Source organism: Strigops habroptila, chromosome Z, assembly GCF_004027225.2.
Source record: "Strigops habroptila isolate Jane chromosome Z, bStrHab1.2.pri, whole genome shotgun sequence".
Taxonomy (NCBI): domain Eukaryota; kingdom Metazoa; phylum Chordata; class Aves; order Psittaciformes; family Psittacidae; genus Strigops; species Strigops habroptila.
The window spans coordinates 77,502,783-77,528,753 of NC_044302.2; the positions used below are offsets into that span (position 1 = coordinate 77,502,783).

At 39.4% G+C, this 25,971-nt stretch overlaps 2 protein-coding genes across 2 annotated transcripts in view; one reads left to right on the plus strand and one right to left on the minus strand.

The window, feature by feature from the left end:
- Positions 1-2,604, minus strand: part of DMGDH (dimethylglycine dehydrogenase) — a 44,830-nt gene extending 42,226 nt beyond the window's left edge. The window contains exon 1 of the mRNA XM_030470899.2: positions 1,901-2,604. Within this exon, the coding sequence (XP_030326759.1) occupies positions 1,901-2,337 (437 nt within the window). The 5' untranslated portion in view covers positions 2,338-2,604. The remainder of the gene's footprint in view (positions 1-1,900) is intronic.
- Positions 2,331-20,626, plus strand: LOC115601220 (betaine--homocysteine S-methyltransferase 1). Its single transcript, XM_030470900.1, has 8 exons — positions 2,331-2,438; positions 6,654-6,786; positions 11,003-11,121; positions 13,149-13,340; positions 13,923-14,070; positions 14,970-15,152; positions 18,743-18,971; positions 19,475-20,626. Exons 1-8 carry the CDS (start codon positions 2,400-2,402, stop codon positions 19,647-19,649), a joined length of 1,218 nt encoding a protein of 405 aa, XP_030326760.1. The 5' UTR covers positions 2,331-2,399; the 3' UTR covers positions 19,650-20,626.
- The last annotated feature ends 5,345 nt before the right edge of the window (positions 20,627-25,971 follow it).

Here is a 25,971-nt window from a genome sequence, read left to right on the forward strand (position 1 = left end):
ATCTGACTTAAAACCTAACCTGTTCACTGTCATAGCATCATGGAATCATAGAATGGTTTGTGTTGGAAGGGACCTTAAAGCTCATCTAGTTCCGACCCCCAGACACGGGCAGGGACTCCTTCCAGTAGACCAGGTTGTTCAAAGCCCCATCCAGCCTGGCCTTGAACAATTCCAGGGATGGGGGAGACACAGCTTCTCTGGGCAACCTGTGCCAGTGCCTCACCACCCTCATAGTAAAGAAATTTTTCCTCATGTGTAATCAAAATCTATCCTCTTTCAGTTTAAAACCATTCCCCCTTGTCCTGTTGCTACATGCCCTCGTAAAAAGTCCCTTTATCTTCTTTTAAAGTAAATGCTTTTAAATAATCAGATATGTAAACAGTAGTAATACAAAAACCAAAGCAAGTTTGCTTCCACTCCCAACTTTAAATCTTTGTTATTTGTCCAAAATACCCTTATAGCCTATATGATCCTATTTCTCAATGGGAAAGTATACCCCTGTAATGACAGTGTCAAAACTTGGCTTTTCAAAAGTGCTATAGTAAATGCAACACCAAGAGAAAGTCTTTAAAAAGGTCTACTTAGTAAGGTGCCTTATTAAATTTCTAAAGCAAGTGTCAGCAGACTACATCAGTGTGCGTGTTCATGAACAATAAAAAGAATTTTTACTTTTATGTTCTGTCTATGTTGACATGCTCTACTTTGTTGAAGTAAAAACATGATAGCAACAGGTTCATGTCAATGGCTCACACCTGCTATTACACCTGGTTGCATTTTCACAACCACTTCAAGCCAGCACAAACCAGAACTGTTGCCATAGGCAGCCCCGTTCTCCTCCATCTCATTTCATCTCATCCTCCTCTCTACTACCTTAAACACAGAAAGCCAAGAACCAAGCCAGATAAGGAATTTATTCTATTTTTAAAAAGCTGGTTTTTTGGATGTAAGACAAGGTAGAATCTCTCAGTACCATAGCAGTATAGACTGGTGTGAAATCACAGTATGTCTCCCTTCAGGACAGTTAATCAATATTCAATTTTGTCCCTTCTCTCCTTGGATATTTGCTTTCGCAACTTGTCTGGCAAAAGGTTTTCTAATGCGTAACTAGTCTTCCACTCATCCTGCACCCAGAAAATCAAAGTTATTAGTTTATGTATTGTGAGCGGACATCTTATAATGTGACATTTCATATGCAAATGCAGGAGGAACATGCACCATTTTTACTCACTATGTGGCTCTGAATGAAACATAAAGCACATGGGAGCCCTGGACACCACAGGTTTTCTGAATTTGGTGCACCACACACTTGCACGAGCTCTTTTTTGAGATTACACATTAATTTTTGTAAGTTAACAATAAGCTGTTTAACAGCCAGGCGTGAGACAAACCAGCTCCTCTACTGAATTTTGAGGGCCATGGTAACTAAGGTCAAGTGTAGTAGCATTTCTCATGCTTCTTTTATGCTGTGAATTTGAGATATCCTCACCTGAACTTCACCTTTTTTCAAACGTTTTGTTTCAAACCGAGAAGCCTGGTGAGAATGCGGGGGGTGCCTTCCCTGTGAACGTCACGGTTCACACAGGCAAAACAGGTGATATTTTGCTCATCGACATGGCTCGGAAGACAACAGGAGAGATCTCTCTATACCAGGTCACTGCCTCAGGCTGGTCTGGTCTTAGGGGAAGATGCGCCTCTTGCCCACCGGGAGAGGCCCCGTGACCCCCGACCGCGAGCCGCTGGCGCTCCGCAGGCCGGCACAGGGAGCCCGTTCCCCACCTTTCCTCACAGCCCCGCCGGGCAGCGTTACCCTGGGGGCCGCTCCTTGAACCACGGCCGCTATTGACCCCACCGCCCCCCGCTGCCCGGCACAGCCCGGCCCGGCCCGCGGGCCCGCACTCACCGCCCCTGGACGCCCGCGCCGCCGCCGAGGGGCCGCAGGGCAGCCGCGGAGAGGGGGTCGGGCCGGCCGCCGCGGCGGGGGGGCCGCAGCCGCTGCAGGGCTCCCCGCAGCACGGTGCTCATCCCACGCACAGCCGCCGGCAGCAGGGATGGAGAGCGCTGGCGCCGCGCCCGTCCCGTCCCGTGCCGTCCTTGCCCGCCGAGGCCAGCCCCCGCGGAGGATGCCGGACCGCCCCCTGGCTGAGGGGCAGCCGCGGGAGCAACTGGGCACCTCCTGACCCCGAACCAGGCGGAATGGGGGGGCGTGGGGCAGCCCCGGATCGCGTCGGCTCCCCTCGGGGTCAGGGGCCGGGCCGGGCGGGGTGTCGCTCGCAGCGCTGCCCAGAGCGGCCCGCCTCCTCCCGGGCTATAAAAGCGTGGCCGGAGCGCCTGGCGCATTCCGAGCTTCGTGCCGAGCCGGCGGGGCAGACTCGGGCAGCCAGCGTCCCTGGGCGAGGAAGATGCTGCCGATCGGGAAGACCACGAAGCAGGGCAAAAGGGTAATTCTCCCACCTTCCTCCCCGCTCAGCCCCGGCACCCTGCTCCCCGTAGGCCCGTCCAGCTCCGCTGCCCGGCGCGCGGGCACCGGCGGGCGCCAGGAGAGGTGCCCCCGGCGATGCTGCGCTGAGCGGCAGGAGGCTCTGGGCTGGTCCCTGACGTCGCTGCGCCCCGCCGCCAATCCAGCCCCCTCGAGCCCTGCCCGGAGGCTGGCTCTCCTGGGGAGCTGCTGCCGAACGGGCACAGCCGCGAACCGCGCTTGTTAACCTCCCAGTAGGGCATCGGGTATTTCTGCAGGTAAGGCCACATTGGGAAAAGCTAAAGTAAAGCCATAACTGCACCTGTTCAATATGGACCCATCAAAGACGTTTGAACACTGTTACGAGATAGATAGATTAGATTGAATTTAATGCTGTTACAGCTCATAGATTTTTTATTTCTCTGAACACATAGACTGGAGTCACCAAAGTTCAAAACCATTTTGCGTAATATTGTTTGATATGCAAATTGAGCAGTTCTTGCAACACGTTAAATTTTAAGTATTTTAAGCATAAACCATCATTGGATGGGATTTCTGCCTTCAGCATCTTTCCAACTCTATTTAAAAGCACCAGATTGCTCTTCTCTTGATTTATATGACCAAATACCAACCATGGTTGTAGTATGAGTGTACTATCCAACATATCCATGCCTTTTGCACCCTCATTTAGCTGAAGAAATAAGCCAGTATAAAAAGTTATCTAGGCATCAGCTGTTATGGCCATTAAGGCAAACATATGAACAATGTCTAAATCAAACTTTCTGATGTATTCCAGTACTGCTACCCTGCACTGCTGCTTGGGAAAGTCAGTGGAATCACGTATTCTGTCTTCCATTCAGAAGGACACTGTTGTCATCAATAGCACACTTCTTACTCAGAACTGGTTTTACTCATTTTTATGTGTAGCATATAAGTCCAGATAAGAGAACACAAGGATGTGGGAAGAAGTGTATGAGCCATAGGTCCTTCAGGTAGATCACTTATAAAGGAAGAAGGTGAGGAGGTATTTGTTCTGCTTTTTATTTTTTGGCACATATTCATGCCACCTAACTTCAGACACCTTGCAGGAGGGAATTGCCCTAAGTTCCCCTACAGGCAATGGACAGAGACTTGCTTCTCTTGAGGGCTCATTAAAGATCTAAATAGTTGGTTTGTGATGGGTTTTTTTGGTCTGCACTGATGGAAAGTAGGATATAAGCAGACTAAGCAGGCTTTTCACTTGCATGGTTCAGTTACATTCCTGAAGGTAATTGAGAGACTATCTTCATATAGACATTTGCACTCTTTCCATGGTTAGATACATGGATTTATGGACTATGCGTGCAACTTCCTTCATGGTAGCAAAAGTAAAGCAGTAAAAGAATGGCTCAAAAAAGTCTTGGTTAGCTTTTCATGGGTACTAATTCTTGTTATTTAATACCAGATCTGTGTACTACCAGGTCACCTGATAGTAAAATTTTGATCTGCATTACACATGAGCACACAGCTGTAGGTCTCTGGGGTAGAACAAAACAATCTTGATGCTGAACTTACACTAGCTATATGCTGATTGAGCCAATGGTATTTTACCCGGTATAGATAAAATAAAAAACGTGTGAAGAGATGATATCAGACCTGTAATAAAGTTTGCAAAAGAGTTATTTCTATTTTAAGCTAATCTGAAATGACAAAGTAAGATTGTATTAAGTACTTTGTGCTCTGTAGTTGCCACCTGCTCTTAGATGCCCCAACACTAGGTTTAATATATCGCAATATATTACATATTAAGATACCATGGTGTATTCAAACATGGCTTATGTTGCTTCTGTGTGTCAAAAGTGAAGACTATTTTGTTTAAAAAAAGCTAGAATTGTGAAGGAAATATGCTGTTAAATCCTGGAAGTGACTTGTTAAAAGAAAAAATCTGTTAGTTGTAGTGCATGTGAATATAATATCTATATATGATGTCAACACACATCTATTACTCATTATTCAGTTAACAAGCAACAACTGAGACTGCTTAAAGGTTTGGTTTTATTTCTTCTGCACTCCTGTTCTCTGAATATTAAACTTCTGAAGCAGACTCTGTCTATAAAAGATTCCTTGGCAGGCAGAGGGAGCAGGGACTCCACCAGTGATTCCTTGGGTGCCTTTCTCTGGCACCATTTGAGGCATTCTGTTACAACTGCAAATTAGCTAATTGGAAACACAATCTTTACAAAGCCTCTGACATCTACATTTAGATCAGAATTGCCCTACCAGACAGGCATGACTGGTAAACTCATTGAGAATCATTGAGTTTTAGAGATTGAGTATTGCTGGTTGAGTTTTGCCTTGCTACTGCGAGGCATACAGAATCATAGAATAGTTTGGGTTGGAGGGTACCTTCAGAGGTCATAAGATAGAAGAAAAGATAAAAGCAAGGTAAAAGCTTTCACACTTTATTAAATTTATAAAGTTAATCAGATCCATATTTCAGCAAGTCCGCAATGTGTAATGTAATGTGCTGCGGAGATTTGCAAGCCGACATTTGCCCAAGCTCATCTATCTGCACAGCAGCACTGGGTATAGAAGTCCCACCACCTTGCTGCCGTTTCAGTGCCTGAGCCAAAAATGCTGACCCTCTCAACCAGGCTTTATAGCCTCTAAGTAGCCTTACACTGCTGTGTTTGGTACTGGAACTGGCAGAGCTGACACAGTGCTCCTTTTGGAAAAGCATACTTTCATGCCATCTAAAGGGCAGCGCTGAGACGCCATAAATGTTTGTGTTTCCTGGAGGTAAGGTGTGAGATAATTGAATCAATGAAGGAGAAATTATCAAGAAAGATAATCTACTAAAGGCTGGAGGCTAATTATTAAAACCCCTTTCCTCTAAGCACTAAAACCACACTCTACATGCACAAAGCTTTTATTTTCCTACTCCCTCAAATACCATCTACTGAAATGCTACTGTGCCACCAAGAAAAGATAACTGTGGAGGGAAATTTCAGTCTTACCTTTGATTAGTGCTTTTCCTGTACCCACTACCTTTGTTGATATAATAGGTCTGCATTCAACCACTTTTTAAAGTAAACAGAATTATAGTTGTAATACAACTTGAGAAATTAGTCCTATTTAGTGTAATAGTAAGGTACTTCTTGGAAAATGTGAACAAGCCAATGAAGCAATGAAAATAATACAAAAAATAATATGTGTTAGGTGCAACCACTACATGTTGTTCTCATTTTTTTCAATTTTACAAAAAACCACACCATACTTCCTTGCATGAGCATGGAGTTCAAGGCAGAAGCAAGGTTAATCACAGGGTGCTGTGTTTGTAATTTGGCATCTTGTAACTTTTCAGGGCTGTGCAAAACAAGCAGGATTTTCTTTCATTTCTTAAGTCTGGGTAAGCAAACCCGGGCCAGTAAAAAGTCTGTCAGACAATGGAGGCCAGTATTTTGAGAATGCTTTATTTGGTAAGCACATGTGACATGCTTAACTTTTCTATGATACCTGTTGTGCTATCTTGTGTCACAATCTGTTTGTGTAGCTCTTAAGGCTAAAGGAGCAAATTAGCTAATAAAGAGGTCAGTGATACTACAGTTTCATTTCAAGAAGCTTCTCATGTAGTTTACAGAGGAATCTGAAATGGTATTTTACTTTCACAGGCATGGAATTTGACAACTGGCTTTACTTCTGGGGACTTTATCTCTGGAATACGATAAAACTGACCAATGAAAAATCTGACATAATATATATAAACATATTAAAACACACCATCTATCACTCTTTAAAGAGAATTTCAAGAAGGAAATTTATTGTTTTTTATTATTATGGCAAAGATGTTTTTGGTAGCCCACAAATACTTGTCTGCTTTGCAAATAGAATCATAGAATAGTTAGGGTTGGAAGGGACCTTAAGATCGTCTAATTCCAATTCCGCTGCCATGGACAGGCGCACCTCATACAAAACCATGTCACCTAAGACTCCATCCAGCTTGGCCTTGAACACTGCCAGGGATGGAGCATTCACAACTTCCTTGGGCAACCCATTCCAGTGCCTCACCACCCTCACAGTAAAGAACTTCTTCCTTATATCTAACCCAAACTTCTCCTGTTTAAGTTTGAACCCAAACGCAGGAAATGGCAACAAAGACAAATGAAGCCCACAGCATTGAAGAACTGTAATTGTTAACTTGTCATCCTGCTTTCTTCAGGGTATTCTAGAGCGCTTAGATGCTGGAGAAATTGTGATTGGAGATGGAGGATTTGTCTTTGCTCTTGAAAAGAGGGGATATGTAAAAGCTGGGCCTTGGACTCCTGAAGCAACTGTAGAGCACCCAGAAGCAGGTCAGTTTTATTGGGAAATGGTGATCCTGTAGTGAATGTAAACATGGTTGTCTAAATAATAAATATAGGAAGATGTAGTAGGTTTTTAAATGGAAGTGTTACTTGACACTGTTAGAATTGCACTTTTAAGAACAGCCTAAGACTATATAGATGAAATGTTCATCTTGGAATCATAGGAAGGTTGGGTTGGAAGAGTCATTGAAGATCATCTAGTTCCACTCCCACTGCCATGGGCAAGGGCACCTTCTACTAGACCAGGTTGATCAAAGCCTCATCCAACCCGGCCTTGAACACTTCCAAGGATCTTACTCCTTTTTCTTGCTCTAACACTGGCCAAAAGCAGTTGGCTGGGTAAGAAAGAGTATAAGCAATGCAAACATGTAGTGGTACGTCTCCAGAATGCTCTCCCAGTCTTCAATAATTTGCAATGCAGTGGCTTTTTGACTCAGACATTGTATCTTTGTATTTAACAGCGTTCAATGATTTCTGTCTCTTGGATTTGTCTAGTCCGTCCTTGACTGATACAAAGCTTATCATTTAAAACATCTTGTGAAAAAGAATTCTGCTCTTAACTGCTTTATTATGTTCTAATCATTCTAGGACTTCTATATTGTTACAAATTACTACAGTTCGTTTATTAATTCTTTCAGGAAAATAGCAGTTTTTAATAAACAATGGAATGAGAGTATTTAATCTGTCTGGCTCCACTGTGAAATGGGGAATGATAAACCTCAGAATAACCTAAGAATTGCAATAAAAATTTAATGGAATAACTCTCTTAAACTGGTCGGAATCAAAACGAGCAATCATTCCATGCCTTCCAGATGATAGTGTTTAGCGTAAGTAGTGCAAAAGGAGATGCTATTACCTATTTATGTAGGCTTCATTACAAGAAAGCATTTGCCCTAGTAGTGTGATGGGCAGTTAATCCCACAAGCCGATTCAGAATATCCTGGAGAATAAAAAAATTCTTTGCTCTGTTTTAAGTGTTTGCCCCTTCAGATTAGTCCTTTCTCTATTCAGGGGGAGAAGGAAGAAGAAGGGAAGGAGGAGAGTTATTTTAGCCCTCAGAATTACACTGCTTTTTACACCTTAACTATTTATTCACCATAATCCTTCTCAGCCTTCATGTGTCATTTCATGTGGCATGCCTGACTTAGGGTCATGGACAGCCTTAGATAATGCAGACTTCCAGCAAAGGTTTACAGGGTGATGACCTAATTTGCTGATTCTCATCTCCCCCTGAAATATCACATCACCTCTCCCTGTTTCTCATCAACTCTATCTTTGTCTGCCCTTACACATTCCATCTTACAAATCATAGGACTTATTCCATTCTTTTTGTTTCTGCTTTGCTTACTTATTTTGCACCTCAAGAGCCCTTGATGCTTTCCATGTCTTTTCAGGAAGTTCAGATTTCAGTTCGTGGGGATTGCAAGACATCATCCTGCATAGGGGCAGTTGCAGATGGTTTGAATTGGCTAAATTGGCACACAGATTTGCTTTAAATGAGTGATCAGTAGTCACAGGTTAGAATCCAGCCTTCTAAGAATTGCTACTGATTTGCTAGAACATAATTGCTCATGTTTGTAAGATAGTTATTCATTTCTTAAAAGCCCTTCATAGGCTATTTATAAATACACCCTTCACTGGAAATGTGTTCATTTCTATTCATGCAGTGTGCAGCCTCCCCTCCCTTACTGCTTTTGGCTCCTGCATGCTCAAGGGTCATGTTACTTTGAAAACAGGTGTAAAGAACAGAAGGAGCAACTGGCTGGGCCATTGGGTGTAAATACGATACAACTACCAGACCTTCTTGTCTTTGTAAGGAAGGAAGGAAAAGGAGGGAGGTTCTGAGAATGCAGCAAGGAATGAAGAGTGGGGGGAGTGAGTTCAAGGCCATTATATCCATTACAAGAGAGAAGTTTTCAAGACTGACAAGTTTAGAAATGAGACCTAAATATTTCTTCTGAGCCAGATCAGATGCTGCTTTGTAGTGACCAATATGCATAGGCACGTATTGCCTTCACGTCCTGTTAGCTTAAGAGTGTGTCTTTTGTGAAATATCCAACTCAGTGGTGAATTGAAATGAAAACACAGTGTTATACAATCTGGCTTCTAAGTTGCATCAAATTGTTATTAATCGTTTAGCCTCATATGTGGCTGTTATCCGCATTTCTAAAATGATGGAGAAATACACAAGAAGCAAATTAGAGTGCTTTGTGGTTTTGGTAGTGCAGACTGCTGTGGGCTTGATAGTAGTGACAGTGTACTCTACTGATAAAAAGGATTTGCCTGGGGTTGGGTGAGATTGAGGCTGATACTTAAACTCTATTCTTTCCCTCAAAATGTAGACCCATTTAAGAGTCTTCTGTTCACATGCGTGATAGTTTGGGATATGAAGTTCCGTATTCACCTGTGTTAGATTATGTTTCATTTGCCTACCTATGTCACCATCCTTATTCACACAAATCCCAAGCATTCTTCTAGGAATGCAATAACTGTTTTTGAAGAGCACTAGCCATGAGGTAAAGAAATCTGGTTTATTATGGAAATGTCATGGAGCATTGGTAAAAATACTTGTAGATTTTTTTTTTTTCCTAGTCCCATTTCCTGACTAGTTTTCACCAATGATTTGTCTTCGGGGAGAATAGGAAAATGAACTACGGAACACTAGGAACATACAGAGACAGCTCTTTTAGTTGGGATCAGTAGCCTATTTCAGTGCTGCAGAAAGAAGAATAATCAACTGCATTAGGCATGTTTTGACTCTGCTTAAAAGCTGTAAGACTGAAATTTAACCCTGGTAGTTCAGGCTGATTCCAGGGACTTTTTGAACTGTAGCTATTCTATAACCTGTGTTCCTGGATAGGTCTTTGTGACTGCTGGGAAAAGAAGCACTGTGTTAAATCACAGTGTTGGTTCCCAAGACTGTAATTAGAAATGAGGTAGAGAAAAGCAAGGGACAGTACACTGTTCTTTCAACGAAAGCAGACCTCTTGCATGTATGCAGATTGACTCTAGCAACAAAAACTGCTGTTTGAGATTCTCTGGCATAGAAGGCTGTATGTTTCAGCAGAGGGGAGGAATTTTATTCTCATGACACATTCACACATTTCCCTAACAACACAGATTGTCTGTAGACAATGAGATATAATAAACTAGGACTTCAGGAAAACTTTTCTAAACATCTGCCACAGAAACCGCAGTGTTCTTGTGTCTTTGTACGGTATCTAGGGAATAAATTATTCCTGTACTTGCTATTTTAAATCTATTTTACATGACCATTAGTGTGCTAGAAATTATTATAATTATTGTTCTTCAGGTGTATATATATAAAATCAATTGACATCTCCTGTTCTGTTCCTGCTGTGACAATTGCAGTGTACTGTTTACAGCGACGAAGGCAGAACTACCATTACAAAGCCTGCTCCCAAAGGCCAAATGTAGGAAGTTTGTCCATTAAAAATAATGCCAACCTATCTTTCAAAAGCAACATTGGCTTTGTAGCAAAATCATCATGTTCAGACTTATGCGAAGAATTAAGTTTCTGTTGTGATTCACTTTTCTAGAGCAAGAAATCATCTTTTAATTAAGGGTGTATTTAGCAAAGCAGCTTTGGTTTTGGCTGACTAGACTGAGCTAGAGTTTTGCAGGGGGACAAAAATAGAAAATCAAAAATGGAGAAGGTAATGGAACACTGTATTCTTCTATATAAATATCATCTTGCTCTGTATTTGTTGCCATAATACTTTCTTCTATTTTCTTCTTCATAGTCTAGAAGCTAAGAAAATAAAGCTTTTTCATTTGATGATCTTTTTGTCTGCTATTCCTTGTTATGCTTACATGTTCTTTCATCAGATGTCTGCTTTCCCTTCCTACATCAGTATGCAGTTCTATAAAATGAAGTTGGGAGGTCTGAAAGACTGCAGAAAGTAAAAGATAGGCAAGGTGGCATGAAAACTGAATCTACTGATAAACTAAATAGAAATCTTCAGTTGTTCTTAACAGAGAATAACTAAGGAGAAAGTTTTCTACCTAATGTTCTGACAGTTTGAAGAAAGAAATTTTACACAGACTGGAGTACTCTCTCATAATGGCTCTTCTAGTAAACACTTAATTTACAGTAACATTACTTCAATAAACATTTAATTTTGGGATAGCAACAGTAATAACTGTAGAAAACATCTCTTCTTTGTCTCTTCATTCTTTGCAGTTCGTCAGCTTCACCGGGAATTCCTCAGAGCTGGATCCAATGTTCTACAGACATTCACCTTTTATGCCAGTGAGGACAAACTAGAGAACAGGGGCAATTATGTAGCTGAGAAAATAAGTGTGAGTAGAACTCTGTTTTGATGGAAATATGAAATAAATGGATTAATTTTAAAATATTTAGCAGAGAGATTATTGAGTGCTTTCACAGTTTGCCATTAACAGTTGTGGCTATATTTGGGGACTAGAGAATGAGATGATGCAATTTCAGAGTGTGGAATAGCAAGAAAGACAAAAAAAAGGGGGAGGGGGCAAGGATGAAGAGATAGTATTGTCCATTGTCCATCCACAAAGAGGATGTCCACATAGTATTTTTTTCCATTTGAGGAGATTAGTTTGCTGGAGTATTGATACAAAATGTATAGGGAGGACTAAATGCACAGAGAACACAATCAGTGAAAAAAACCAGATGCTTTAACATCCAGAGAAACAAAAAACAACTTTAAAAATGATGAAGAATCCTCAACAATGAGTGGCTAATGAGAATGGAATGTTTTTTAGAACCATATCTTCAGTAAAGTAACAACTTAAAAAAACAGTGGTCAATATTCCCCTTCTCACATGTAAGGATAATCTGTTACAGCAACACAAGTACCATGTCTGTGTTTTCTTACCACCTACACAAAGGAGTTGTATGCTGTCGGACGCGTTCACTACATGAAGGCGCCAGCTCCACTGGCACTTCTGGCACAAACATTTCTAGATAGTTCCTTTGACACTAGAAAGTTTCACAGACTAGAAAGTTTCAGAGATCAGAGAAAAATTGAGTGTTTTCTCTGATCCTTTCCTGTTTGGTCCTATTGTATATTTCAAACTTTGCAAAACAGAGAAGATTCTCCAGGGATCAGGGAAGAAGGAATATCTTTGTATCTGTGATGATATCCCAAGCCAGAAATTTACACAATCTGGACAATCTTGGAAACACTTGAGGCTTAATTTAGAGGTCATACCAAAATGTCTTATGACCAAATATATTTGAAATGCTGCACCTTCACATCCAATAGATATAACATTGAAATGTCTGAAGTGGTAGTCCTAGAAACACAGTGCCTCTGGAACAAGCCATGCTCCAACTCTCGCTGCCATGCAAAATTATAAGAAGGGCTGTGAAAGCACCTGGTATTGGGAATGCGTTGCACTAAAGCTTTCAAGATTGATTCACTGCTAGTTCTAGAAGCAGGTTCCTCCAGGCTTTAACTGGTTTATGGCTCCACCTCCCAGGGTTCTCAAATACGTACCTGAGCACAACTGCAAATGAAAGACAGTCTGTCATCAATAACCTTAAAAATCAGCTGGGTCTTCTGAGGCAGCCATGAGAAACTTCACCTGAAAGAAACCTATGTAGATTCTAAGTAGCCCATAGACTGCAGAGAAAGCTGCTTGAATCAGCACTTATCTACCACAAATAATGATTCTTTTCCCAAAATATTTTTTTCCCTAGCTTAACCTCTTCTTCACAAGCTGTTCCAGTCATCCTGATTTAGGTATAGAGGGAATGTGTCTTTCAGTGTAGATGATTAATTAATCATGTATAGTGATAAGTTTCCCTTTACTATTCTTAAATTGGTAAATTTAATATCAGACAATTAATAACATCTTTTAAAAAATGTCTTAAATAGTTCTGTATGAATATTGTATTTTAAATTTTGTGAATTCTCAAAATGCTAAAATACATTAAAAAAAGATAAAACAATTGAAATAACTACACATTGTTTTCCACCCACAAAGTATCAGAATAAAACCATACATTTAAGCGTAACTAACTCATTTTCTAAGAGGTAAAGAAAATTCCACTTCACACCAAATATTTGCTTTTTATGGACTATTCATGTAAGCTGTATTAAAGGTAATATGTTTTTGTAGTATTTGATAATATGATAATCTAGAGGTGGCAAGAAATTTGTTTCCTAGTGTTTGCTATTTTTTTGAAAGATGCTAATCTGCCTAACCAATGTTATTAAAAAAAAATTAAATTATAGACGAATATGAAGAAGCCATTATGGATTTTCACTCTTCTTGTACTTTTTGTGCTCTGAAGTTACACGCATATCTCTGACCAGGTAAAACTGACATAATCTATATTCATACAGAGCCAGAAAGTGAATGAAGCTGCTTGTGACATTGCAAGAGAAGTGGCTACTGAAGGTGATGCTTTAGTGGCTGGAGGAGTCAGTCAAACACCATCATACTTAAGCTGCAAGGATAAAGCAGAGGTTAAAGCAGTCTTTCGAAAGCAAGTAGATATCTTTATGAAGAAGAATGTGGACTTCCTAATTGCAGAGGTAAATCTGTAAAAAAAGCACATGCCTTCTACAGGCACAGTGTTAACTACAATATGTCTAGTCTGCTTTAGGATTACAATTATTTATTTCTTTCTCCTTTAAAATTTTCTATTATGCTTTTATTCCAATAGCATCAGGTATTTTTCTAAATGCACAATAGCATCCACAAGCATCCTAAAATAGGAACCCTGAAACCTGAATTTCTACCTCAGTCAAATAAAATTCTGTACTGGTATGAAAAGGATAGGTTAATGTGATCTTGGCTAGTTCCTATTTCCTCCCATACTGTAACAAACCTAAGGCGACTTTTCTGTATGAAAATAGTTCTTTGGGGATTAATCACTGATTAACTTCCTGTATGGGCATTATTATTGTGAAACAAGAGTATAATTATTTTTTATTTAGTTTCACTTACTGACTTTAAAATCCTTTTTCAACTGTGTAGTCCATGGATTCAATTGAATTCTGTTAGTGTAAATCAGAAAATAATCAAGTCGTATTGTGGTGAATTTGGGGTCTGGATTAAAGTATTCATACTTCATCTCCCAGAAACAGACGTAGTCCACTTTTAATTTCTTTCAGTATTTTGAACATGTTGAAGAGGCTGTCTGGGCAGTTGAAGTTCTAAAAGAATCTGGAAAGCCAGTTGCAGCTACAATGTGCATTGGTCCAGAAGGAGACATGCATGGTATTCCACCTGGACAATGTGCTGTCCAACTGGTGAAGGCTGGTAAGAACCTCTTTCAATATGCCCTTTAAAAATATGGAACAAAGTAAAGTCCTTAAGTATTGAGATAAATATATGTGTATCTTGATTAGATAGCTTCCCAATTCTATCTAATAAAAGCTTGGAACATGTAGGAAAGTTTTTATGTGTACTTTACTACAGCAGACTTGTGAAAAAATAAGAAACAAATGACAATGCAGCTATGAAATCTTTGTTAACCAGGCTGCTATTGGAACCAATAGCCACAGCCTGCTGATACTGAATAGAGCAAAACCCTTAATCTACTCAAATTTCGTTACAAAGCCAACTGCAGATTATGGAAACATAAGCAGAATCCAAAGCCACCTTTGATTGTCTACTTATGTTTTTAGAAATGTATGGAGCACAGTTCCAATCCACGATGAGAGAATAAGAGGATGAAAAAATTTTATCTTTTTGCCCATCAAAGGCTGTGTTTTCTGCAGGACAAAGGAAAGGGCAGAAGAAATTTATAGGGGCATGATGAATGATGGTGCAGGGGTTTATTATGTCTGTTCTGAACGACTCTTTCCCTTTGGAATTAGAACTGAAATTCAAAGGCAGAACCTGTGTTAGGAACCTGCTAGCTATTTGCATATGTGTCTGTATATAACCAGTCTTCACTGATGAAGCACTGATAAGAAAAGCAACTGTACGAGGGTGGAGATATATTTCGTCATCACCAGGAAGGTAAAGAGGAGTGCAACTGAGATGTAAATGGAACAATCAACCTCAGGAGAGTTGAGGCTTGCTCTAACCGAACTGCCTTGTTTTCATAATGCTGGTGTAAAGATGGAGTGCTCTGCTTCTGAAGTGCTGTGGCTAAGAACCTTCACATCCCATTTCCTGGGGAGATGTGATTTGAAGCTGTTTTCCTCTCCTAGGTGCTTCTATTGTTGGAGTCAACTGCCATTTTGATCCAGATACTTGCCTGGAAACCGTAAAATTGATGAAAGAGGGCTTGCAGGCAGCTAAACTGAAAGCCCACCTGATGTCCCAACCGCTTGCTTTCCAAACACCTGACTGTGGAAAGCAGGGTTTTATTGATCTTCCAGAATTTCCCTTTGGTAAGACAAGGGTATCTTTTTGTTTTGGTTTGTTTGTTTTTCTAATTGTCTGTTCCTATTCTCTCCCCCTGTTCCCCTCTCCACCAGCTTTTAGTACTGTTGAAGCTGCAGGGTGTCCTTCCGTACAATAAGATGAGCCCAAATTATCCTGTCTGGCATTTTCCACAACCTAAACTCCATTAGAAAATGTAGTTCTTGTGCTATGGAATCGTGTTGAGGAAAGCTATAAACAGTCCAAAGAAACGAATGAGAGCAAATACCCTACAAAAACCCCAGTGTTCGGGTTGTGACATCTTATCCCATCAGCCCTATAATGTTTGTTTACCTGTGTAGGGATTTAATGTACAATGCATATGCAGAACTGGATATAGGTGCATGATTACTGCATTCATAATGGTTCAGTCATGAAAGTGTAACTGTCTAATATAAGTGAAATTAGAGAGAAACAAGAAGAGGGAATATATTCTTTGATGTTGCTAACAAATGGATTAGCAGTTTCGAGATAGATTCAACATATGTATGCTCAGGAAAACTTCTACAAAGACTGAAACATTCAGCTGCTTTATGTGTATATAAAGCTTGTGTATTTAGGGTTATTTCCCCCTGCAAAGTAGAACATCACATCCCTTTGAGATAAGAGGACAAAATCAGCCTAAACATTTTAAAATTGGTAAGAAAAATGTTTTAATTTTTGGTTATCATACCCACTTCTTTTCAAGATCAGACTATAAAACAAGGTATTGAAACATTTGAAACTTGAATTTGTAGCAAAAAGAAAAATTAAGATAGATGTGATTTTCAGGAAAGTTTTTTTAAATTCTCTCTTTACATAACTTAAGGAAAGAAGCATGAGCCTGAGGCATTCATTAAATGATAATAACATGTCTGCATTCTGAAAATATTCTGGGATGTTTAAAAGTGTTAGGAACTCATTTATCCTATTCATTCCTTCATGTAACTCCTGATTGCAAACAAAGAAAGTATAGAACAGATGCAGTAAGCAATCAAGTGAATTGAAGGATTCACTCTTTGCATTGTTATGGTTCTTGAATTCTCTTTTATAAGCAATCTGTATAAGATTTCAGCTTTTAGAAATTTCATGAGTCAATTGGAGAAGGCTGGTTCTGTGAATGCTTTCCATACCCAGAAGAAGTAACTGATCACTTGATGGCAGACTTTCAGTTTGGTAAATCATTGTTAAACTGGCCCAGTTAAGTCTGGAGTTTGTGGAAGGCAATATGCACAAATAGGTTTTTAGATATTTTAAGTGTACATAACCTCTGTACAGGCCAACAAGATCTCAGTCTTTAGGAAAGCATTGGTTATGTTGTATTGGCAAACTTCAGCACCTAGACGCCAGCAGTATTTAATTATCTGTAGAACTTTTTCCTGTGTTCTATGCTTTCCCTTCTGTGTTACTGCAGTCGGTCTGAGATGTCACGGGTTAAGCAAGGACAATGTATCAGAAAGAAATGTCCCAGACATTCAAAGCATACCCAAGTATTTCAAGAATAAATACATAGAGGGGCTAAACCTAGGAGCATGTTACAAGGTTCTCATCCAAAAAACGATGAAAATTTCCATCTCTCTTTACTATAAATATTAGCATAAACTGTTAAGATATAGATATTTAATTCTGAATAAAGCCAAGAAATGCATTGACAGGCATGGAAAATAAAATTCTAGTCAATTTTGGGAATGGGGAAATCCCACAAATGTAATCTATATGGCAACTTCTTTTCACAGAATACTACTTGTTTTCAGTCACCACCTCTTACCACCTATGTGGCTGGTTCTTATGGGGGGGTCTATCCCTGTTTCTTCAGAGAGATTAGGTTGTTGCTGTCCTTACACTCTTGAAGCACAAGATCATCTCAACTGGCCTATAGTTCCCCAGGGTCTTCCTTGTTTCCCTTTTTAAACCTGGGTGCACTGTTTCCCCTTTTCCAGTCACTGGGAACCTCACCAGACTGCCATGCCTTCACACATATGGTGTATAGTGGCTTAGCCACTTCACCCACCAGTTCCCTCAGGACCCGTGGATGGGTTTCATCAGGTTTTACGGACTGTGACAGGGTGCATGATGAAGACGACAGGGAAGCACTCTGTACTGTTCCCATGAAGCTTAGTTGCCTATACAGTTATAAATTGAGTGCAAGATGTTGCATTCTTACTGTTGATCATTTTGTATCAATTTTGCATTACCTTTTTAATGATATATGAGAGACAACGAAATGACAAATGCTTCTGATGCTTTCTCTCATGTCTGCAGGACTGTACACAAGCTTACCTTTACTAAACAGCTTTCATCTGTTTTTCCTTCTGATATTACATCATCTACTTTTCCTTTGTCCAGTCTTTCCCTCTGAGACCAACAATTTTCTTTTTAAGAACATTTCTTTTTTTTTTTTTTCCTTCTGCTTTTTATTTTCTGAACCTGTTTCTTAGCTGCCTATTCAACTTTGAGTAGATTTGCTTTTTATCACCTTCTTGCATGTTAAGCATTTTTGGGAAAGGACGTACGGAGGAGAATTATACCTTTCTGCTGTGTTGCTGGAGCCTTGCTACCTCACCACAGCTTCTTTGCCCAGTGGAGGGCTCAGTGCACAGACATCATGCTGCACTCGCCTGATAACCATGCTGGTTCACCACCTGCAGTGTGCATAAAGAAGTGAGAGAATTTTTATTCCTTTATTCCTGTATTTCTATTCCTTAAAGTTTCTTTTTCAGTCCCTGGTTTTTTCTTTCCAGTTCTGTCACTCTTGTGTCTCTTCCCTTTGATGTATTATGGTTTTCATTGTTCTTTTCATTTTCCGTTCCTTTCTTTCCACAAGTCCTCTCAGCTCTGTTATCAATCACTCTGCTTACCACAACCTGCAACAGGGAGAAGGGTTCAAAATAAAGATTGCATCCTCACTTATCTACACACAGAACTTTCCATAAGGAACAAAGTGGTTTTAGGCAGCAATCTGTTTACAGCTGGGATTATAACTAAGTAAGGGATGGGCTATGAAATAGCTATAGATCCCAGCTGTCAGTGAAACAACAGGCTGCTACTAGCTGATCATGGAAAAAAAGCGTATTAAGCATTCCTGAGGAATAACGAGCAGGCTTATTCCTGTTGCAGGTAGGCTGATACCTTCTCTCACAGATTAGAGTACTGCAATTGTATTTCCCAGATATTGTTTTTTTTATTAGGAACTCTTTAGAAACGTGGATGTAACATTGAAAGTACTCCAATGCTCCAGATACGAACTCTGGCACAATGGCAAGCATGTGACTTAGGGCTTGAGTTTCAGAAGTATCAGAAATATTTCAGAAGCTTAGTATCAGAAGATAGTAGGTGCTGTTTTGCAAGGCGAGAAAAGCTTACATGCATAGCCCAGGGGAGCACAGCAGAATCTGAAAGCTAGACTTCTGAAAGTTTGCATAATTAATTCTAATTATTATTGAATCAGTTCAAACATGTATATCTATGTTTACAACCAGTTTTGCAAACAATGTGCAAGTGTTCCAACAACATGATTTCTTACCAAAAATTGTGCTGAAATGGAACATGGTGGAAACTTACGATATGAATGTCTTTGCAGCTTTGGAGCCAAGAATTGTAAGCAGATGGGATATTCAAAATTATGCAAGAAAGGCCTATGACTTAGGAATTCGTTACATTGGAGGTTGCTGTGGATTTGAGCCGTATCATATCCGAGCAATAGCTGAGGAGCTGGCTCCTGAAAGAGGATTTTTGCCCGAAGCTTCTGAGAAACATGGTAGCTGGGGCAACAGCCTGAGCATGCATACTAAACCCTGGGTCAGAGCAAGGTATGTATATCTGACCTGGAAAGCACACCAACATACTCCTTGCAAAAGCTTATATTATTCCATGCAGCAGATTGGCTTAACTGATTTGGAGGTCTAAATATTACTGTAAACATTCTATGTGTTAATAGTTATGAAGAATTATATCTGATTGGAGACCAGGGAAAGGGGTGAAGGGGCAGTAGGAGAGGTCCAGAAATTCTCATCCCTCTTTAAACTGAAGATTTGATTTGAATTAATGTGGAAGTAATTAATGAAATTGAAGATTGAAAACTGTAAAACAGATACTACTGGTGAGATTCTTACAATGTTTCTTTCATGAAAAGATACTTTTTAAGTACGTAGCATTTCATCACATGTTTTCATTCATACTTCTGTATCTAAATACAGAGATATGTCAGTCTGTGCAAGTTAGATGATCCTCTGCAATGGTCATTTAAGCCACATTTCCTTTACTGTAGTGAGGTGCTGGAAAAAAAACTCTGAATTTCCTTTTCTTTCTTTAGGGCAAGAAAAGAATACTGGGAGAATCTGAAGCCTGCTTCAGGCAGACCATATTGTCCTTCAATGTCAAAGCCAGATGGCTGGGGAGTGACTAAAGGAGCCAGGGAGCTGATGCAACAGAAGGAAGCAACAACTGAACAACAGTTGAAGGAGCTCTTTCAGAAACAGAAGTTTTAATCCACTGCATTCTCTGTTAGCTAATTGCCATTAATTGGGTAGACACAGAAATATGTGAAAAGTAATAACTGGCTTAACCCAACTGTGAAAAGAGAAAAAGCCATCCATAAATACATTTATCAATGGACTTCCACTCCAGAGTCTGTTTTCAGTTTAGAGTTATGTAGGAGCTTCCTCAGACCTCAAGATTTGTTGAGGACTACTTCAGGGACACACAAGCTGTCAGTGCTTCAGACACACAGTTATCTGTAGTTGCTTTCCTGATTTCAAAAGAATAAAAGTAAACTGGAAAATACATCTTATATTGGAATCAAAAAATAAGGAGAATGAGATCTTGCAGGATTTTCTTATATGGAGTAGAAAGGTTCAGAGAACTTTTAAGAAAGAAAAATTACAGGTAGATTACTCTGGTTTTGTCTTGAGTTACCATGTACACAAGATTTACCCATCTGGAGACTAAAAGGCTTAAAAAAATTATTCTGCAATTAAAATAAATTAAAATTAATATGATGGAGTAGTATTGTATTATCTTTATACCTTAAATCACAAGAGCTCAAACAGAATAACATACGTCTAGTAAACAACGAATTTTCAAATGATCGAGTTGATTTATGGATATTTAATTGGAAACACTAGGTTATCACAAAATAGCACTTAAAATGAAGTTTCCTAAATTACAACTCCTGTTAATAGGAGTAGTAGAATGTTCCCTGTTTATTTTTTTAAAGTTGACTCATTGACTCTAGAATCTTAGGTCTAAGATATGAAATGGATCAATCCACCTGAATTAAGAATACCCATGGACATTTGTACACTGCACTTGCTGAGAAAGGTTTTCTTAGGAAGGGTATCACTGCGCTTGGAAGTTATGACAGCCAAATTTCCATAGTTTATTTTTGTGAAATACCATACAACTTAGATTTCTCTCTAGAATATCATTCCAAACTATTCTACATTAAAGCCACTACCTTTATGAAGATATTATCCTCAAATTTAGTGTTGAAAGCTTTTTGTTGGACTACTTTTTATGTATTAGCTTATTTCATTATTTCTATCCATGTTGATATTCTGCAGTTCGGGAAACATTTAAAAATGTAACTTTTTACTGGGGAAACTTCAGGTATCGTTTTCAGACTGTTACTGGCAGACAGATTTTAGAAAAAGCCATCTGCCTTCTCCAAGCTTATAACAGATTGAACCAGTTACTAGCTGGAAGTTTTGCCTGAAAGCCAAAATTAGACAAAGCAAGACAGCAGATAGTTTAAAGAGTAGATTTGGAAAACATACATGTAAGTATATACGCACTACATGAAAGTTATTTCCTTCCTAAAACGTTCTGGATGTTTCCCCTGCAGAAAGTAGAGTAATGCAAAACCTATAGAACAAAAAGGCCAGATCTTTGATCACCACCAAAACACACGCAGCTTTAAAGACGTATGCATGATAAAGTGGCTTAAAATACAAGCTACAATTGATAAAGAAGTGTTTCGAACAATCATTGCCAGCTTAGGGACTTCCTGCGGCAAAGGATGCAGCTTGACCATCATACTCTATACCAGCAGCCGGACTGATCTGTTTGAAACTGTCCAAATATGCAGAAATTGTATTGAAATGCATGAGTTCACAACACAGACGACAACACTGAAGAACCATGATATTTAAGGTGATCAAACACAATTTTAAGCATTTATTTTTAGATACTCAGTTTAAAAAGGATTAATTTTAGTAGACATTAACAATGAGAAATATTTAAAAGGCTATTTGAAGCCATTCAAAAGGAGGACTGACCCCAGAGGGAAGCTATACAATCCCCATTTGATTCATGTCACAGGCTGGGCTTATAAAGGAATTGACAGGGAGATGAAAACAAGTTGTCAGAGTGCTTTATTGATCATTTCAGAATCCCAAACTATCAAAAAAACCCCCAAAAAACCCCAACACACACCCCCTCAAAAAACCCCAACAAACAAAGCAGAAAACCCAAGCAGCAAAGTCAATAAAGCTTTACTTCTTCTTTCTTTCTGTGTAACAACTTAGGGAGGGGTAAGGGAACTGTTAGACGTATTAAAGCTTTCTAACGGTTTATTACATGACTTGTTAAGAAATAAGACAGGCTGACAGCACAATCCTAGGAAATTTGTTTCCTTAGAAAGCCTTTCTGAAAATCTAGAGAGGAAGTGAAAAGGGCTTTTGAAGGTCAACTCTTACCTTTAGTACCCTAAGGTAGGATCAGCTGTTCATAAGGAAAAGCACTTGTTTAACCTGTTTGGAAACACATTTAATGATAGAGCTTCTATGCTAACCTCAGGCAGTCTGGTTACTTCACTCTTCTTAAGAAATTTTTCCTAATTTGAATACTCCTTGATGGAATTTTAACCCATTATTTCTTTCCAGCTCTTTACAGACATGAAGAATTTATTCCCTTTATCTTTACATACATTCTCTGTTTCTCAGTTGAACACACACTGTTCATTCATTCTTTCCCTGTGGCTTCTGAGTCTGCAATTCATCGTAACCTAGAGATCACCTCCATCAAATCTTTTCCCAGAGCTTCCTGCTTCCTACATCTATGGTTGGTTGGTTGGTTGGTTTTTTTCTTTTTGTTTGTTTTGGTTTTTTATCTGCGAGCAGAAGTGAAGCGAGACAAACCTTGGAAGCTCAGATCCAGAAGAGAAAATCCAAAGTCTTAGCTATCTAAAAAATAAACCTTTAATCATGAGGCTGCTGAATGTCAGGACAAGAGGAAACTGAACAAACCATAAAATTCAGAAACTACAAGTTCTCTATGCTGCATATAAGATGGCTACATATTTAGTCAGTTCTGAAGTTTTTCAGAACTCCATGCAAAAAAAGGCCTAAAAACCTGCTGTTTAATGGTCAGGTGTTGGCCAAATGTAAACTGCAGGAAAGCAAAGAGGAGTTTTTAGTAAAGAAGGAAATTTTGGAGTAAGATACAAAATCACAGAAACACCATTTTCCACACCACCACCCCGGCCCCCCCCCCCCCCCCCCCGTTCTTTTGAAAAGACAGTTTTCTAAGAATCCTATGAAATCTGAAATCACAAACTTCTTCATAAAGCAGTCTGTAGCTCATGGTGCCTTTTTCAACTCTATAACCAAACGCAGTGGCAGGTTCAGTGTCATTTTTTAACCTAAGCATTAAAAGAAGTGGATTCATATATCTGTCTTGTTCTACTCCATGGAGTTCATAAAATATCAAACATAAACTAATCTTATTTAATCCTGCAATGCCTTAATATATTTTATTATAATAGTCTGCCCATTCAATATTGTCTATACTTAAAATACTTCAATATTGTCTATACTTAATATAATTTATTTCAGCATCTTGCTTTATTATAAAAATTCTTCATTACCTTTTCTTTATGTTCCACTTTATTGACAGAGATGGTATCTGGCATAAATTTTATTTGAGATGTCAATCCCCACTACATACAATTTCGTGGCACTATGGTGTCGATGGTGTCTACCTCTGTATATACACAAATCCTGAGACAGCAATTTATTACATCCTAACTTTAGGAATCCAAAGATGGATATTCCATATACTTTGGTCAACTTCATCTCAGAGATTCTGTGTCCAGTAAAGTTGTAAATCGGAAAAGAAAAGCAAATTTGGCTGACAGAACTCAATGCTATCAGAGTGGAGGGTAAGAAATTAATTCAAGGCAGATTGAAGAAATTTGTGTTTGGAATAGGGAAAAGCATGATTCTATCTCATGACTAACAAAGTAATAGCAAACACGCACGGATTAAAAAAAGCATTATAAGCTTTACCAGCTATCAATGGGTGGTTCAAGAGTGTTTTGTAGCACTGCATGCAAACATGCAGATGTTTGCAAATGGAGTGCAGTTGAAGAAAGAGATCAAGTGGCAACTGAAACACGGGAGAGAAATGATCAAAACAAATACGCCCTGCTTTGCAGTTTACCTGTTTGGAAATCAAGAGTGCTAGAAAGAGACCAAACCTGTTGAGCCCAGTAGGCTAGTCTTTGCCTTCTGGTAGACAGGGCAGCAAGCTTTATAATAGGTGTTATGCAAAATCTCTTGATCAGTTTTTATTTCTAATCAGACTAAAAATAGTAGGGTAGTTCCACTCAAGAAAAAAAAACAAACCCAAGAATAACAAGACTGTACTATTCTTTGGGTCAAGCGGTAGTGTTCTTCTGCCACATTTGGAAGGGAAGTCTTTTCCTGTAAAACGAAAGGCTTACATACAGGGAAGTTGCATGTTCTTTTCAATTATGTCGGCTGGCCTGCTGGCAGATCCTGCTGGCTCTTCCAACTAATCTTTCTGCTAAACGGCATTTTTTACTAGTATCATAGTACTACAGCTTCATGGAAAATCAATGATGTGTCCTATTAAGGCAAATGCTTTTTAAAAATCATGTTTCTCACTATACAATTTCAGCTCAGACTATTCCTGTATGATGAAATCTAATCAAATCGTACTTTAAAAACGCATGCTTGTAGCAATCTGTGCAAATACTGCCTCCTGGCGACTATTTGTATGGTTACAGGACAGGGAAAGGTGGAACCTCAAATGGCTTCTGGGGTTTGTATACACAGACAAAAATCAGAAGAGAAAATAATTTCTATTATTTAATTCATCTGTATTTGTTATTTAACAAGGAAGCGTTTTCTTTGCAAGAACTGTCAAAGCTAATTAAGTCTCAAATTCTGCAATGTCTCAGTCTTATTTTACTGCCAGAATAAAAGGGCTGGAATGAAGTTTTTCTTTTAATATGGCCAGGTCAGCCCATATATTAAAAAATCATACGGCATACAAGGTAGACAAAGGTTTTAAATTATAAGGAACAGAACAGTAGAGAAAAGATTTAGAAGGTATTTAATAAAGGTAAAACTTACAATATCTCTAAACACTACCTTCTCCTTGCCTCCCCTCTAACACTACTCTGAAGTCCTGACATTTTTAGAATGCAGAATTTCCTAAGTTTAATTCTTAGCAGTTAAGAAATTTAATCAGACGTCCTTAAATCTGCCTACTGGTGTGTTTATCCTACACAGTGAGTAATACGGAGGCAAAGAGACACTGTGTGCAATACTAAATGCTGTGCAATGCCAAATGCCGTGCAACACTAAATGCCGTGCAACACTGCATCTACTTCATAACTGGACAGAATTTTGCTGATCTCACAGGCATGCAGCATTGCATCCGCCGTAGCCACTGTTTTCTGCAGGGCCAGACCTTGCCAGGTTTCTGTCTGCTATCCTGGCAAGACTGACCCATAACGAAATAGCAAATCGAGGCTATGTTCTTTAAACCTTCTACTGTCTTTCCTGGTGCTTTAATTCATATGAGAATGCTTGTCTCAGACAAATCATTGTTATTCTACCCTACTTTCATAGTGCTACACCTGTGTTTAACATGACTGGTTCTGCTGGTTCTGCTAGGTATACGGGACTCTGAAAGATAATTAGTATTTGCACCACTGACCTGAAAGACAATTTGCTGGTTTGTTTTTTTTTTTTTGGCCTGAAGTTGTACTCATACTGACACAGCAGCACAAAGGGATAGAAACTGGATTAGCTGTGTTTTCCTGGAAATGAAGCAATCCTTGAGTGGCATAAAGACGATATGCCTGGCTCTTGCCCGCCAGCTTCTTCTCACATGTGAGAATATGGAACATTGCACAGTTGTGAGAGCATAAGAAGGACAGCTCACACTCCAGTTGCCTTTGGCTAGAAAATTAAAATAGTTCATCAGCTTTGTCATGTTATCTTGTGGAAGGAAGGCTGCATAGGAGTATGAAAGTACAGAATTATGGTCTGTACATGCTTTACATTTATGCTGGACAGAATTGTTATGAACTGCCCAAGGTGTAACTGCGTAGCAACTCAGACCTTTGATTTTTACTTTTAATTTTTACCAGAATATTTAGTTTAGAGTGCCCTGAGGTGTTACTGAAAAGCTGTGTCAGAAAGTTGTCCTCAGCTAAGAATAGAATGGAGACAAGAGTATGTCCAAATGGTAACTGCCAGCATTTCTCACTGTATGCAGAAAACTGTTTGGCTGAACAAGGATTTGGCCCTTGGTTCAAAGCTCCATGCACAAGCCAAGCAGAAATCCTCTGCAAACCTCATTAGCTATTTTGATCTCAGTAACATACATAGAAAATTATGGATCTAAATCAGTATTCCCTTGATTCATTATTAGTAGTTGGGCTTATCAGACAGGTGAGTACTCAACGCTGGCAGACCAAGGCACTTCACTCCAAATCTTTGGGCTGGTGAACTTCCCTGAGCGTAGCTGAGTAGCCAGGATCAAGGCAAACAGACC